General features: G+C 38.6%; 1 protein-coding gene across 7 annotated transcripts in view; it reads left to right on the top strand.

The window, feature by feature from the left end:
• Positions 1-12,684, top strand: part of EPS8 (EGFR pathway substrate 8, signaling adaptor) — a 136,309-nt gene extending 123,625 nt beyond the window's left edge. For all 7 annotated transcript variants that reach the window (XM_062616728.1, XM_062616731.1, XM_062616735.1 and 4 more), the window contains 4 exons: positions 2,074-2,311; positions 5,847-6,027; positions 6,472-6,601; positions 11,225-12,684. In XM_062616728.1, the coding sequence (XP_062472712.1) occupies positions 2,074-2,311; positions 5,847-6,027; positions 6,472-6,601; positions 11,225-11,338 (663 nt within the window). In that variant the 3' untranslated portion in view covers positions 11,339-12,684. The remainder of the gene's footprint in view (positions 1-2,073; positions 2,312-5,846; positions 6,028-6,471; positions 6,602-11,224) is intronic.
• The last annotated feature ends 5,094 nt before the right edge of the window (positions 12,685-17,778 follow it).

The raw sequence follows: 17,778 nt of genomic DNA, 5'->3' as shown, positions 1-17,778 counted from the left end.
GGCTGTGATTGCAGTACAACGTGTTTTTGAAACTGTATCAGTAGCATCCATTGAGAGAGCTACATGTAATGTTTTGCTATCACTTTTTCTGGATGATGATTGTGGTGATGTGTACTTGATGCCTTGGTTTGTAATGAATCCTCTCTACCATAAAAAAAAAGTCTCTGCTATTTTCTTGCATGGTGCTTAAAGTCAGGGCACAGATGAAGGTGTGTTGTGGGGATAGCAGTCTAACAATTGGAATCTGTGAAAGAGATGAAAAAAAAATCTGAATATCACTAGAACATTATAATATCTGTGAAATTTTAGAATTCATTAACAACATTTTGGATATACAGTAGTACAACTATGTATCATCTATTACAGTATATTTACTGTATACCACCAAAGGACAGATTTCTTATATATGCATTATTCTGCTTGTTGTTTTTTATGTTATGCATTTCGCTTTTCCTTGCCAATGTAAAAAGTATTTATTGTTGTAACATTGATATTCTAGAGTACAGAAAAGTCAATCATATGTTTTGGATTTTTTTACAAATCTCCCCACAATGCACTGTACAAAGTGGATACAAAATTTGAGATGAATGCCTTTGAATAACTAAATGCTAAGGAAAAAAAGATCCAAAGGTTTAATGGAGAATGTATTGTAAGACTATATGTTTGCTTCAGTTTACGTGAAAAATTATTTAAGGGAAACAAAAGCTTTTTTCCTAGTCTTAAGGTGACTGGCATTAGAAATTGATGGGATAAGCTTTCTGCTGGTATAACTCAGTATAGCTTAGCTGTAACAGTTCCAGTTTACAGTCACTACAAAATGTCTTGTCCATCAATTAGACTGATTGAGCTAGGGAATCCTATACCAGGGCAGTTGCTGACATTTAATGAAAGTTTGTTGTCAGGGCAGTGATTTGCTGTTCAGCGTTTAACATACGGCTCCTACAAATATTTCTTGACTTAATCTGCCATAAACCCTCTTGCCTCCAAGGAAATGGGGAAAGGTATTTCAGGAAGGAGCAATGAATCTGGGGAATGTACTCATCTATTTTCATATACCAAAGTAAGCGGACTTCTCATAACTAAGAAATGAGGCATTCCTATTGAGCAAACAAACTTTAATATTAAACTTTCAAGCTGTGTTAATCCAAAACTGTGGAGAGGGAGCACTGTTAAAACAAGGAGATGTAGAGCTCGGACTGTTTGAAAGAATAGCATAGGTATCTTATGAGCTTCTGGGCTTGTCTATCATTGGAGTAGCTTTGGAAAAAAATACGTCTTCCTGAAACTGGTCCTATTCTGAAAGGAAAGAAAGAGACAATAAGTTATTCCCCAAAAATTATTCTTGAGGCACCTGCTGCCTAGCTAATAGCAGCAAGCTAATGTGCACTATTTTTAGATTAATAATGTTAGAATACTGTGTAAAGTGTGTGGGGGGGAAACAGCCCTATTCCAAGAGCTGTGGAGTTTGTGGGTTGTTTTTTTTAAATCAGATTATTGCATTGAGGTGGCATGTAGTGGTCACATAAGTAGCTGAAAAGGCACAACTGAATGGGTGGGAGGAGCAGGAATCTTCTAAATGCTGCCTGCAATTCAAGAAAGAATGTGTTAGCCCAACCCAGTGATGTTTGTAAATTAAACCATTAGTCAGGCTTAGGTGTGGCTGGATATGTTATTTTTTCACTATTTTTCTTTTACCTAACATCTCTAAAATATACAGTTTTACACTAATAAAGTCCAAGAATCCAAAAATTTTGGAAGTTGTTAAAATATGCCAAGGCATAGAAGCTTGGGATTTAGAAACAATATCATTTATATAACTCATGAAAGAGACATATTTCACATGATGCCATTGCTGTAAGTTTGGTGCCCAAGGGGAAGGAAATTGATGCCAAACATTGATGCCAGATCAACTTCTGGCAAATTGTGGAACTATATATGGCAAGTAAGATGTCTTTGTGTAATAGATGAAGTCAGTTGGTGCAAAGCATCCCAGCAGTTTTTGCAGAAACCTGAGTTTGTCTGATGTCTTGTCCAAGTTCTGTTGTTGAACCGAGTCTCTCTGCATATTTTCAGAAACAAAGGACGGACTATATAGCAAAACAACCTGACCCAGCTCCTGCTACTCCTTCACCACCTCCAACACCTGCTCCTGTCCCTGTGGCTGTCCCCCTTCCTCCCAGCGCACCAGCACCTATACCAGTTCCCATGCCCAAAGCACCAGCAACTATCAGCCGCCAAAGCAGCACCTCTAGCGACAGTGGTGGTAGTGTTGCACGAGACACCCAGAGGCAGAAGCAAGTTCCTGTGGATCGTAAGTTTGTCTAGGAAGCAAGGAGAAAAATGTTTCTTCCGTTCCTGTGTGTTTTGTTTAATCCTTAAATTCCTTAAAACCTTGTGTTTCAGATGAATGTTTTTGAAATATTTAACCCTATGTTTAAAATACACATTTCCTATGTATGTGTGTTCTGACTCTCACTAATCACAATGGTAGATATGGGCAAAACACTTCTGCACTTGTCCTAATTCTAAATCCTATCCTTTTATGAATGACTGGGATCTTCAGTCAGTGGTTTTCCACACTGTAAATGCCCATGCTAGTATTCTGGCTAATGTATATGTTCCACCTGAACTCACTGCCATATTACAGTTTAAATTGCATTTAAAATCACTTAGGCTGGTTTTACACTTCTGTCCATGGTCATCCATATTTCTAGGGCATTTGCACCATTCTGAAACATGTATCCAAGGCTTGCAAGAAGACTTACAAGTCTGGCTGATGTGTAGGAACTATGTTGTAATAGTGTTGGAGACTCATCTCATAATCAGGTCCCCTTAGCCTGGTCAAAGCAACAGTGACTGGCAGGCCACTGAGCAAACTTTCATGTCCTTGTTGTAGCTACATACCTTTAGGTGGAAAAGCATGACAGCCTGCATACAGCAGTGTGTGGCAGTCATGAAAAGTTCTGATTGAGGCTGCCTCGTGAGTATAAAGCCTAAGTGATGCTGAGGCTCCTACTCTATGAAAAGCAAGTTAAGTTAGGGGAACTATTTAGTCAGTAATTTCTGTACTAAATGCACTTCAAGCAATGTGATTGCTCGGCTTAAAAATAACTGGAACTCATAGGCAGGCATTTCCTATAGCTTTTAAACTACTAGCTGTTAAATAAGCTTCTTGAAGTTCAAGAGTTGACAGCTTTTCCCATTGTCTGCCTCCTGCCTTATCGGAAAATTCTATACCCACCTGAGCTAAAAACCGGCACCATGCAAAATCCTTTCTGCAGAAGGGGTTCTTTTCACCCCTGTCCCAAGTGAATGGGAAGCATGCCTGCTTGGATAACCACACTCCATCGGTGGAACCTGCTTTGACATTGCCTGGTGGTAGACTAGTTCTCACCTAAGTTCTGAACTTGGGAAGCTCTGGGACCTTTTTTAATCCTTTCACCTAACAGACTGGCTGGCTGGAAATTGTAAATGGAAAGCAGCCTGGCAGGAGGAACAGGCTTCACTCCTGCTTCCCAAGGAAACAGTATGGCCGGCTTCTGGCTTTGTCCGGTTTTTGGCAGTTTGTTACTTAACTTTTGGGTTTCTGGTTTTATTTATTAAAGAGGTAGAAAATGAGGGTGTTTCTATATCTCTCTCTCAAAAACACACACACACACGATCATTTTATTTCCGTGTAAGATGGACTTTGCATGCTGTAGCAGGTGTTCCCTTGTATCTGTGATGGCCTTCTCTATCCATTAGCAACCCAAAATGTGAAGACCATCCTGGCTTCAGGTACAGGGTGTGAGGCGTGAAGGGTTGCTGTAGCCTAAGTGGTTACAAGACATCTCTTGCCCTCTCAGCCTTCGCTGAGGCTCTGGGCCATGCATGAGAGCTCCTCTACCCCGCTGGGAGCTGTTGCTCAAACACAGTTAATGGGCTTTAGGTACCTCACAGTCCTCAAAAAATAGCTGCATCTGAAATGGTAATGTCCAGGCCTGCCCGTACACCGAGTACCTACCTGAACCCTGCAGAGAACACACAGTGTAGTACCTTTGAACTGAGGATATCTTGTTTATTTATGATAATGCATCTAACAACAGTAAAAATCTGTTATCTAACAGCTAAATATTTCTCTTTTGATACAGTCTTAGTCTAAATAAAATATAAGTCTTTCAAAATCTGTGTAAATAGAAGGAAGATAGCAATTTTCTTGTTCTCTTCCTGTTTTGGAAAAGAAACTGGTTTGTGCTTTGATAACATTGCCTAAAGGTTTTACTTCATATCCCATCTCAGACCTTCACATATCACTGAGCACATGTCATTTTGCCCTCTTGTTTCACACTCTGGGGGGAAGTAACCCAACACAATAGGGCCTGAATGCCTCAAATATTTTACTAGACATAATTTTTCTGCTTTAAACCTGGGGCTATTTTGTAAAAGAAAGAAGAAAATGGCTAAACCATTTTTGTTTTGTTTTGTTTTGGGTTTTTGGTTTTGTTGTTTTTTTTTTATTGCAATTAAAAAAATATCCTAAAAGCCTATCTAAATCTTGGTTTTATTTGTCTAACTGGCTAGAGATGTTGGTCCTTGCAGAGGTTTTAAGAGAATTGAAAAGGAGAGAGAGAAACACTTTTGCTATCTTAGAGTTTTTTCATGTCGATGTTATGGTCATTTTCCTCTGTTGCCATCTGTGTAATGGGAGAAAGGGAATAGCTTCTGAAATCTGAGTGCATCAGAGCAGGTGCTGTAGTCACTGTGTGTGTATTAAAGTGAAAGGATTGAATAAAGATGGCTACAAATATCTTGCTAAGAAAATCCTGAGAATTTTTGAAATAATTTAAAGTAGTTTGTGAAAGGATTTTTATAGCTATTCCAGAGCTACTGTATGGAGAGTTTAACTGTGCTAAATCAGTATCTTCTCTGTGCCCAGAAGATATTTACACCCTTTTGGATTCTACCTATTTTTGTGAAATTATCCATAGAAGCTTTTATATGCATGTTAAAAAATTTTACTGTTGTTATAATTGATTTTGTTGAAATGCATGAAAGCGTCTCAGTTTGTTGCCTGGTAATGACAAGCAACTGAACTAAGTACTTCAGACAAATAGGTTCTGTGAGATAGCGAGTTTGTGCAGTTTTGTTTAATAAAGAAAAACACCCACAATGCTTTTGCCCAATTCCCATGTCTCTGGTGAGAGCAACAATTTTTTTTTCCTCTCTTTTTTCCTTTTTTTGTCGTCTTTAACATGAAGAGTGACGCTGTTTCAGCTGACCAGTCACTTCAGGCTTGGAATGCATTCAGATTTCTTAAAACCCCTTCAAAAATTTGATAGCTATAATAGCTTATTAGACGTAAGGTGATACGTGTCACTGGCAGGAAATATTTCTTTTCTACATTGATTTGCACTAAAAATGCACTAAAAATTATAACGTTTGTGGAAAGTGCTGCTTAGCCACGGTGTAAGCCGTCTCATATTCTTTCTTATCTTTTTTGTTTCCATTTTTATAACACAATAATTCTATTTGAAGAATCGCGGACTATGGCAATTGAGTAACCCTCTGTGCCCATTTTCTTCCACAGCTTGGGTGCTGCTGACCTGTGCCTCTGTGACATCAAGTTCATCTCCTTTTTCCAGGGTCTCAGTTGAATTTTGAGGTTTAGGGCTTTTTTTGCTTTTGTTTTGTTTTGCAAAGAGAGAGGGAATATTGAAATCTCCATGGAAAAAGGAGAATGATAATTTAGTGAGATCTAGTGAATGAATCTTTAAAGAAAAAGGTTTTAATGTGTAAGTACAAGAAATGACCTGTCTTTGATGAAGCAACCTTGAGAATAACTCCTATGGGCATATTTCTCTCTCTAGGCAGGAAATCACAGATGGAAGAAGTGCAGGATGAACTTGTTCACCGGCTCACCATTGGCCGGAGTGCTGCCCAGAGGAAGTTCCATGTGCCACGACCCAACATTCCAGTAGTTAACATCACATATGACTCTTCACCTGAGGATGTAAAAGCATGGTTGCAGTCCAAGGGATTCAACCCTGTGTAAGTTTGAGGGAAATCATAAGAAAACTTCTTAAATTATTTTCTTATCAATAATTAGGATGTGGCCTGCCCACATTTTAAAATGAAGCATCCTTCTGAAGACATCTCAGCTGCACCCTTGGAAAACAGTATTTCTTTTTCCATTGTGTGCATATATATATATTTCTGTATATGCATATAATTATATAATATCAATATATATCAATGTGGTTGTAGGTCTATAGAGATACAGAATATATTTAGGAAAAAAAGGTATCTACTAGCCTCCACCAAAAGGTACATTTTATACCAGATACTGAATTGACTTCAAGAATCCTGTTGCATAAAGTCTTGTCTTGATTTAATATCCCTACCTGATGATGTGGGATGAAGACAATCTACTACTCTGCCTTGATTAGTGTACTTTTGCTTTTTTTCTTGTTTGTTCCCTTGGTGTGACCACAGGACTGTCAACAGCCTTGGCGTGCTGACGGGTGCTCAGCTTTTCTCCCTCAATAAAGAGGAACTGAGGACTGTTTGTCCAGAAGGGTCCCGAGTCTACAGCCAAATTACGGTACAGAAGTCTGCCTTAGAGGTATGTATAACCCTTCTTACTAACTTGATGCTGGGTCACCAATTTTGAACCTATAGAACTAAATAGCTCTTCCTGTGGGGCAGCTGTTTTTTCATCAGTTCCCATCACATGTACGTTAACACATCAAGTACATTATTTGTACTTGAGTTGTTTGAATATGTTGAAACATCATTCAGCCATCAGGGCATCAGGTGGGATCTCTTCCCACCTGTAAAGTGGTCCACAAAGTGTTAGAAAAAGTGCATGGTAATACTTAAGACATTGTGTGCTGTAATCAGGCTGTAAGAAGACAAAATGAACCAAAAAGAACTTTGGGGAAAACAATAGGAGAGTGTAAAATGCCCTTTTTGTTCCTTCTTGCTCTGCCTGGCAATTGGACAAACAGGTAATCCTAGTACTTTTGGTGGTGATGAGTTAGTTTTGCTTTATATTTTTAGAGGAGATATGTTTTATTAGATGTGAGAAAGTGGTAGCATGAGCCCACTGTTAAATCTTAAGGCCTTTCAGGTCAATGCTTATGCATCTGTATTGGTGAGTTCCTTAGTGGAGGAAAACACATTTGACTGCTAGCAGAATTACTGAGCTAAGGATTAAAGTGTTGTGTCTCTCTGTTCATTGCTCTGTTGGCAGTCTGCTTTTATCGTAGCAGTATTGTTCCTTACACACCTTATAAACTTGTATACAGAGTTGTGCTAGGGAGAATGCTTGCCAATTTTAAACCAGGAGAACTACAGGTGCACCTACTTCTTTTTAGAAATCTTTTTAAACTTGCTGTGCCAAGTGGAGAGATGGACTCAATGTTGTCTAGAGGTGAGGCTGACCCAAATGAGAAGCTTTATTCTTCACATCCTGTTTAAAATAAAATCTTGAGGAAGTTTAAAGTGTGTTTCCATCCCCACAAGAAGCTGGGACTGTCTGTCTTAAATTATTTTAAGCTTTAACTACCAGACATACTTTCAAAGACAAGTTTATGATGGTGCATATTTTACAGTTTACCTGATCAGCATGGATCAGAGAGCATTGATTTCTAACACTGTTAAAATTGCTTTATTCTCTTCCTCAAGTTCTGCTTTCCAGTTAGAGGAAGGGAGAAATATTTCACTTTCTTTCTTAGGAATATATGTTGCTACAGTCCAGAGCAATCCATCATTTATTTCCTAGTGAAGATATCTGTGTATTCAACTTTTTTGGAATGTCAGCTAACTTATTTCAGTTTTGTAAGGCTTCTGTATACTGACAGGGAAGTGGCTTTGTGGTGGAAGTTGGTTTGAAAAGCAGAGATGCACTGGAATAGTAGGAGACTTTTTTTTTTACTCTGTGCTGTTATTCTGCTTGCTTTGGTTAGGTCTTACTCTTTGAGTAACTGAGCAGTCAAAACTTGTTTAATAAATCCTCTACAAGTGTTAATAAACAGGTACTGGTAATTTAACAAAGTAACTGGATTTCGTTAGTGAAAATGTAATTGAAATATTTATTTCTTTCTCAGTTATTTGAGGTTTAACTGATGAGTTTCAGAATTTATGTAATTCCTGATTGATTTAGCCTGTTATTTACTGAGTTACCCAAAACATTAAGTTGCATCTTCCTTTCTGTCCCTACAATATTTCACGTTGCAAGGTTTAGGAAGGCTGTCTTTGTTTAAGAGAAGCTATAGGAATGAGTACTGCAGTCAAAATGTCTACATGTGACCTAGCAAAGATGAGCTGCTGTGTTCTAAACAGGGCTATGTTCTTACTGCTGGAACTAAAAATGCTGCCAATTACAGAAACATTTAAGCACACACATACTTGTACCAGTGTCGGGCCCAATTTACAATTGAATGCTTTTTACAAGCTGCTACTGGGTTATGGGTTTGACCACCATAATTGTCCTACATGATTAATCAGTGATAAATTTTCATGAAGTGCTCTGGCATCCTTTATTGCAGTAAATGACCCGGGTGTTAAGTACAAATAGCAATAATAGCCAGAGACAGAGCAAACCCACATACTCTCTAGTATTATAGAATTCCATGACTCATTTATTATTTCTACTTGGGATCTTCCACAAGTGTTTCTGGATTCATACCATTTCTGCAAGCCAGTGAAAGGCCTGCCTCTCTGATTTGGGGCTGCATTCCCAAATATGGACATCCAGATCTTTACCTTTATGCATCTGTAATTTTCTTTATAGTGTTCTTCTACCTCAGGCAGATGAAGTCAGTATTTTGCAATGGAATTGCAATTATTGTTGGAACTTAGTAATTGTACCCTTATGAGGAAAAACCAAAAAGTAGCAAAAAAAAAAAAAAAGAATGTTTTTACCTTTTTTTCATGGTAATTCCATTTAGCCCTGAATCACACCAGAGTTTAAAACATAAAAGGAAGCAAGACTCCTTACAAAGTTTTGTGGCCCCTGTATAAACATGACCAAGTAACAAACTGCAAGTGCAAGGAAGGTGTCTGGGGCTTAACAGCTTTCTTGAGCATAGCCAAGCAAAAGCGGAAGGATAACTCTGCATGAGACTGGTGTCTCAATTTGACAGAGAGCTGGACATAGCCAGGGCCAAACACCTCCTTTCTGCCAGAGGAAATGGTGGTGGCAAGAAGCGGTGTCTCCGGAGGAGGTGGGATGCACCACACTCTCTGTACTGATCAAAGTATCCCTCTTGGACTCGTTTTCTGGGGCTGCTCCAGAGAGTTGGAGTTCAGCTTGTATGCCAAAGACAGTGCATTACAGCAGCTTGGCTGGTCATATAAATGGATTTACTTTTTCATTGCAAAGTGAAAATATTGACAGTGTCCATAATTATGAGGTTTTATGTGTCCATTTCCTTAACTTTTGTTGAGTATTTCAAGCTCTGGTGTTGAAAAGTCCTACAGAAGATAAGCATAGAGACACAGGATCCTGAACATGACTTTTGTCATCTCCAGAAGGGGTAGCACTTCAGGTCCACATTCTCATTGTCTTACTACTCCGTCAGTAGGAAGCATGGGCACACTTCACTTTAGAGCTGGTAATGGTTTCTGTCTGATAGTATCAAGTTGCCTGGAAGAATAGCTTTTTCTCTTTGACACCTTGGTAAAAGGAACAACCTAGACACAATTCGGGTTGAATGATGGAGTCAAGATCTGGTTAGAGGCGAAACTGGATAGATGACTAAGGCCAAGGTCTGGCAGTATGTTCCAAAAATTGTATTGCTAAGAACAACCCTAGGCTATTTAGTGATGCTGTACTCCACCTCTAAGTAGGATGCGCCTCTCCTGCTGTGCCACATGATGCATTGCAGCTGGGTCAGTTGAGCAGTGTTTCAGGCTCATCGGTCATGTTGTTATTGATGTTATCAGGAAAGTAAACTGTTTCAGCCCAGCCGCTCAGTCCTTTTTAGGAAAATATATCTACATGGCATCTGATAAAGCACACTGTTGGGTATCTGCTGATGGTTTTTATGCATGACTTCAGTAACAGGTGACTGCTGCACTTGCTCTGCATCTGAAACCAAGTGGCCAAGGACAAGGTGAATTAAGACAAATAAAACTGCTCTCTCACCTTCAGAGAGTAAATTATAAGCTGCTTGCTTTGCCCTTCCTCTCTGGGAGAACAATGGTAATTTGCCTAGGAGAAGCATTGTAGCCTCCCTCCTCGTGGACACCTAACCTATCTGCCAGGTAGTGGCATCAGATGTTGCATTGTAATGGATATAATGGGATAAATCTAAATTAAATTTTACGTAATTGGATAAATTTTCAGAGTTCAGATCAGTTGAAGGACTTAACAATCCTGCTTCCTTATTCAGAGGCTATTTTGGAAGCTAGTTTTGAGGCTTGGAAGGTCATGTCATAGCCAAATAACACACTAGCAGATACAGCTCTTGCTTTATAATCTCCTAGTTTTATTCAAAGTCATGCACACTTTGGAAAGTTCTGCTCTAGGATATGTACCCTGGCCTTGCTAATAACTTCATTTACATTGTCAAAGCGATATGTTTGCAGCTTGGTCAGCAGACATGTTTTTCACCTGAAAAGGTGAAATAAAGCCTTGTCCTCACAGCACTTCACTGTTGCTAATATAGTAATGTGATTCAATACTTATTATTGTACTCTAAGTTTGAAACCTGTGTCTCTGAATAGCAAATGAATAATGGAGTATTGTGTCATGTGAAATACAAGGATTGGATCCTTTCTTAGGCCTTGTCTGTGCAAATCCATGTGCATGCATTAATTTTGTGTTTACATAAATCTAAACCCCCCAAGGGTTTATAAGCTGTATTTGCCAAATGCGATTAACCTGATTTTTAAGTACTCAGGGGTGGAATCCTAAAAACTTTGTGAGCTTTAACCCTGCTTTTACTGAAGCAGTGTTTCACCTGATAAATATCTAAAGCTTCCAGGGGTTTTCATGAGAATTAAAGATGCTCAGCAGTGCTGAAAGGAAAGATGAGGCTTTTAATAGTTTTTTTTTCAGGTCCATATTTAAGGACAGTGTAAATACTTTCCTATTCCAAATGTTATTTAATCAGATTCTTGGCACATTTTCAGTTCTGGGGCTGCAAGGTGAGTTAAATTGTTCAAATGGCAGAATGTTGGCAGAGGAACTTCATTGCATGTCAAAACCACAAATGAACTCTTTTTTATTTGTTTCTAGGCTAACAGTGGTAGTTCAGAACTGCAAGAAATTATGAGAAGACGACAAGAAAAAATCAGTGCAGCTGCCACAGATTCAGGTGTGGAGTCCTTTGATGAAGGAAGCAGCCACTAAATGTGTTTTTTTCCTTAATTCCATTGTCCATAGCATTATATCATCCAGCTTTGCTTTAGGAAGCAGTGAAGGGGAGTGTCTTACTATATTGTAAACATAACTAGCCACCATAAAGAAAATTTACAGTAGTATCTACAGAATTCCCTGCTGCTGGCTTCTCATTGTTAAAAATGAACAGGTGAGAAATTCAGTGGAGGTTCTTGACAGGTGAAAATATTGGCACATGACTCATTCGCAACCAAAAATGAGTTGTGGCTTGATGGAATTATATGGCAGATAAACTGGAAGGTCTTTGTGATTCATGTGAGAGAAGCTGAGCTAGCAACTAAAAAGCATTTTAACCCTTCTGTAATAATAAGATTCTGAATTCCATCTCTTGCCGTAATGTGCAGTTCTGTCTTTTTGGCTCAGTCTTTCTTGTCATGCATTCGGCTGCAGGATGTTTACTTAAGCCATTGATGCCAGTAATCAGAGGAAATGTTTAGAGAATGAACAGCAGCCCAGCATAGACTGAATCTTTCTTGAATCACTCCCATGATGTTTTATTACTAATGATGCTGTTTATAGCAAAATAATACTGTGTACCATGATTTTATCAATACTTCACCTGTGATGAACTATAATATTGCACATGAAGGAATAACTAGAAAATAGTAACTCAAGTCAGCTCAAAGAGGTGGTGATCAGATCTGCTGTAGGTAGCCATGAAACAATTCACAATACTTTTTTTTTAATATTACGTTATTTTTTTAATAATACAATTTTTTTGTCTGTAACTTAACCCATCAAAAGAGCCGTGTATAATCTAGACTTCTCTGTGTGTTGATCCCAGATATCAGGTTTTCCTTATGTAAAAAGCTATTGTGCCCTTTATAAATGTAATCTTCTGGCAAAGTGGATTCCTGGAGGCAAAAGGGGAAAGAAAGAAAACATTCCTTCCAGCAAATACTATTTTTTGAAGATCCAGTAATTTTTGTCACAAAATACTCTGTTGTTTCACATGGTCATGTGATTTTATATATAATATATGTATAATATATAATATATAATATCACTTAATTTAGACAAATTTAATCATCTAGTTTGATTAAGTTTCATAGTGCCTTTTTCACATGAATCAGCTTAAAGTCTGCAATAAATAGTATTTCTTGTCTGTTAAATAGTTGTATCTTTGTGGCTACAAAGATGGTATTGAAATAAGAAAGTGTTCTTGATTTTTGCCATTAGTTTGCTCTTCCTCTGTATACAAGGGAAAGAAGAATCCTATTCATTTTTCATAAAAGAAAAATTAAAATCTTAATAAAGGTGTTTAGTGCCATTTATTGTAAATGTCCCTACAAATGCTACTTCTGAGTGTTGGTTATGTGTCTGTGTATTTTTACATTTAATATATATTATTTATGTCTTTGAAAAGTACGTAGGTTCTGCACCTGTCATTTAAATGTAGTCTTATCCAGAAATGGGTCTAGAAGTGAAAAATCCCAGACTGAAGACTCCAACTGCCATAGCAACCCCTAAGAAATGGAATCTTGTCTTACCCAGTGACAGAAATGGTTATTTTCAGTTCCTTTCTCCCTATAGGAAACATTTGAACCAGAACACCTGAATAACTGCATCCATTCATCCTATATACATAGCTTTAGGGAGGAAGATTGTCTCACTGCCTGTCCTATAGTTACAGGTCAAACCCAGACTTTCAAAGGCTTGATGTGTTCTCTGATTCACATGTGAAACTTCCTATTCCCTACCCTCTCTAGTAAGCATCCATAACTCACCTGAAGAGTGTTCTGTTTACATCAGTCCTCTACATTGGAAGGTGAATGATTAAGAAAATGAAGATCTGAAGCTACTTTTACATAGATGCTTCATTACTTGTAAGTACAGGAGCAGGAAACTTTTTAAAAGGTCTTTGAAATTTCATATTTAAAAATTAGAGTCACTGTCTTTTCTCATGGAAAATCATAGAATGGTTTGGGTTGGAAGGGGCCTTAAAGACCATCTAGTTTCAACCCCCCTGCCATGGGCGGGGACACCTTCCACTAGACCAGGTTCCTCAAAGCCCCATCCAACCTGGCCTTGAACACTGCCAAGGATGGGGCACCCACAGGTTCTTTGGGCAACCTGTGCCAGTGCCTCTCCACCCTCACAGTAAAGAGTTTCTTCCTTATATCTAATCTAAATCTCTCCTCCTTCAGTTTAAAGCCATTCCACCTTGAACTATCACTACCAGCCCTTGTAAAAAAACCCTCTGCAACTTTCTTATGTTACCATTTAGGTATTGGAAGGTCTCCCCAGAGCCTTCTCTTCTCCAGGCTGAACAAGCCCAACTCTCCCAGCCACAGGACATCCCTCTGATCATCTTCATGGCCCTCCTCTGGACTTGCTCCAACAGGTTGAATGCTGATTCCATATTCCAATGTTAGTTACCAAAATATGCAGCCAATATTCATATTGTCTGCAAGCTTATTCTAGCATTCGGCATATGGTTTTCTTATATCCAGGAGGCATGAGCTCTGAAGCATTTAAAACTTTGTGGAGTTTGGCATGCAGAGGTCTTAGAGGAAGCACCCATATTTCAACTCTGAGAGAAAAGAGATGGCTTCACAACTGTTCTTTTGGAGTTGGGTTTCTGTGTAGCTGTTGGCTGACTCTTCCTATACAAGTTTGAACATGGTCAGTGTGCTCAGAGGCATCTTTAGAGATGGTGGGGAGGAAAAGATAAAAGGGCTTAAGGGATAAGCAGAATAATCTGGGGCTTGGAGGTGTTTTTTTCATTTGTTTCCATGGTCTTTCATAGTTTTTTAACTGCTAAGTACAATTCAAGCTGTATTTTACCTTTTAAGTTTGCTGAAGTAGACTTTATGATTTCTGCATTACAGTCCGTAAAGTCTGAATGGCATTAATGCAGCTATTTCCCTTTTTGCTGTAATTTCTTTGATGGTTTAAAGCACTGCAGAGAGCTTCACTCCTTTGCTGCAGTTTCTGAAGTTTCAGTTTGTTTCCAATTAGTAGTCATCAAAGAGGAGATCTCATTTGGGGTTCCTCAAATGAAAACAAAGGTTTTCTTCAAAAACTTCAGTGTCTTAAATGAAAGGAGTAAGATGCAGTGTTTCATCCAAAATGTTTTCTTTAGGATTTGAGCAGTGAGGATTTTTTTTCTTTACATTAATATTTTAGAATGCTGTGATACATGAAAAGGGTCATTGAAAAGTGCCTTATTAGGTGTGGAAAAAGGAGTTGTGTGGGGTAATATAGGTACTACTTTACTATTTTGCTGTGAATGAGTCTGCCTTTTTAACAGGGTGGAGAGTGAGATTCTTAGCAGTGGATGTTCACTCAGCAGTTTTACACTCTCTAAGCATATACCTTTTAATATTAGCAAGGCATTTCTTCCCACTCCTTTAGTCTGTTCCCTTGGGATGCCATGAGAGAGAAAACCACTGTGCAACTTCACATTAAATTCAGAAAGAACACTTTTAACCAACAGTTATGCATGGAACAGTTTAGTTACCTTCTAGCAATTCAAATGTTAAACAGTGCTTTGCTCAGACAAATTTTGATCTGTGAGTGAGATTTTTATATATATATTTTTATTGCTCCAAAGCATTGTGCTGTATGAAAGTTGGCAGGCTTGGGGAAGCTGGGAAAGAAGTGCAGACTTCCTAATTATTGATATGTGCAAAAACCAGGGGTTTATGGGGAAGCAGATATCAAAAATTATATGATACCCTGAAATGTGTAGAGCTTCCAGTAACTTTGAGTGTATTTGTCAGTGTGATACGCTAAAAGTGTCCCTGGAAGTGTTTTGCTGGACAGTAACATCAGTCAGTACTTTGCCAATTTAACTAAGGGAACAAACAGAAACCCATGAATAACTGTATGATGTCTTTATAATTAGAAAATATGTAATTTGTGTTTATTGTGGGAAGTGAAGGCATTTTGGGTTTTCCAAGTTTTTAGGACATACACAGAAGCAAGATATAGCTTGAATACCAGACCCTTGTTCAAGCATGTATCTCCACTCATTTTCCTGGGCCGCATCTCATGCGTCAGGGAAACATGATTATGAATGGGAATCTGTATTTCTGGCCAAGGTACTACTTTATAGGAACCCATCTTTTCTATGATGTTTTTCCTCAACTGTGAAGTCTGTGCAATGTCTAGAACACAAAACAAAGAGCCCCAAGTACTGAGTCTGATACATCAAGAGTATCTGAGGGATTATTTCTGTGCTCAGCCTTCCACCTTTGCATACAAGCGTTATGTAAGGAAATTACAAACATAAGGGAATTTGTAAGCATGCATTGGGTTCTGCACTTAAATATTTTACAAACAGGTTGAATTTTTACTGCATCCATGTTAAGTATTTGCAAGTCAGTGCCTGTTTAACTGACTTTAGCTCTTCAATATCTTTTTTCAGTTTCTCTGTAGTTACATGCTTAGGGTGTATCTTTGGCCTTTTACTAGTTCCTCAGCATCCATTATCAGCATATTAGTCTGTGCTTCTAGTTCATAATAATAGTTGTAGATTAAAGATTGAGATGAAAGAAAACAGGGAGACTTCTATACACTTCCTAGCCACCACTGCCGCTTGTCACAGAGGCAGCAAAGCTTAACTCCCCCCCCCCCCCCCCCCCGATCCGTGTCAACAGCACTAAATGTTATCTTCTCACAAGAAATGGCTGAAAGCAACAGCCTGAATGAAACTACTGTTTTCACACAAGCCCTTTAAAGAGTTGGAAGTGGGAGGGAGGTGGTGTGACTGTGTGGTTAATGAGTGGATGGAGGGAAGAGCCATTTTGGTGCTTAAGATTATGCTGTTGAATATTTGACAAGGGGCAATTTGTCGTCTTTAGGCACAGGAAAACCCATGTAAAATGAAGTAAAGCACAAGTAAAGCTTCCCAACCTGTTCTTCATCCTTGTGTGAGGATGGAAGGAAACAGTTCTGAAGACCCAAGTATGTCATGGCTCTAAAATCTCCTTAGCTCTTCTGAAACATTTCCCTAGATTTACTTATTTGTTCCTTACATGGCAGCATTCACAGCATGAGTCAACAAAGAGGAAACCTGCCCTGATTTTGGTTAATGGTCACTCATAGTGCAGAGCTGCTTTTACATACATCTGGGTCAGTAGATGCTGTCAGAGCAGCAGATCAATACAGAGCATCTATAATGTATGTCTGTATAATGTACAGAGCTATAAAACTATAGAAACCCATAGAAAAGCTATAGAAACCCATAATTAAAAAAAAAACTATTACAAAACCTGAAGCTTCAGACGGCTTTACAGCTGTTGTGACTTGAGAATTTTATTTTGATATATGTGGGAAACCATATCAACATGCAGTGTGAGTCCAAAACATTGTTCTTTTGGACTTGACTTCAAGGAGAGTGACAAGGTAAAGCCAAAAGTATGACTTGTAGAGTCAGGCTAAAAGGCTCTGTATGAGTCTTCTAAAAGACAGAGTGTCATCCAGACTATTGCATTGCTTTAGTTATGTCTTGTCCTCTGGGAGAGATGGTTTCCACTGCCATCCAAACACACCCAGTTATGCAGTTTTTGCATACTATATAGGGTAGGAAAAGGTATTTTTTCTGAAGGAGTTTTCATTGTAATTGATTTTGTGATTAAGTGGAATCATAGAATAGTTAGGGTTGGAAAGGACCTTAAGATCATCAAGTTCCAACCCCCCTGCCATGGGCAGGGACACCTCACACTAAACCTCGTCCAAGTAGCTATTAAAGGAAAAATACACACCTGTTACTGTGCAAACGGAATAATTTTTTGACATGCATGCAAAAACTGTCTAGTAAATTGAGGCTATTCAGGCAGTATCATTTGCACCAATGTGATTTTGGCATCTTTGCCAAAATGATGACCCTGTCATGTTCAGCCAACCTTCTCTTACAGCCAGCTCACACTGTGATATTTTGTGTGCATGAGGTGTTTAAAAGAAACCTACTTACACTGGACTATGATACAGAATAAATGTAGACTCAGTGGGCAATGGCCAGCAGGAGGAAGGAGGCAGTGGATGAGAAAGCAAGAACATTTGTGGTTGCTTTGGTTTTGTTGTTTTGGTTTTTTTTGTTGGTGTGTTTTTTTCCCTGTTAGTTCTCTATAGGGATGTGAACATACTTATTTTCTGAGTAAATATATAGTGAAATGCTGAAATACTCATGAAAAAAGCATGGAGGCAAGGTCAGAATGGCCAAATGCTCATTTATGATGCTGTCTTCTGTTCAAATTAGGCCAGACAAATCTTTGCTGTTCCTACTGAAATGGCAAGCCCTCTAGCTGAGGCTCACTGGTGAAATAAAAGAGATGTGTAACAGTGAAGCCTTTCTCGTTAGCAATCCACTCCCTGAAGACAGGGCTCTCTGCACTTTTGCATCCACCTCTATGCAGATTATTTAGAGAAGTAGCATCTCTGCTTCA

Source organism: Pezoporus occidentalis, unplaced genomic scaffold (genome assembly GCF_034315485.1).
Source record: "Pezoporus occidentalis ecotype Australia unplaced genomic scaffold, CSIRO_AGI_Poc_V1 ctg19, whole genome shotgun sequence".
Taxonomy (NCBI): Eukaryota; Metazoa; Chordata; class Aves; order Psittaciformes; family Psittacidae; genus Pezoporus; species Pezoporus occidentalis.
Note: the sequence above shows the minus strand (reverse complement) of the source record. Positions and strands in the feature narration are given on the sequence as shown.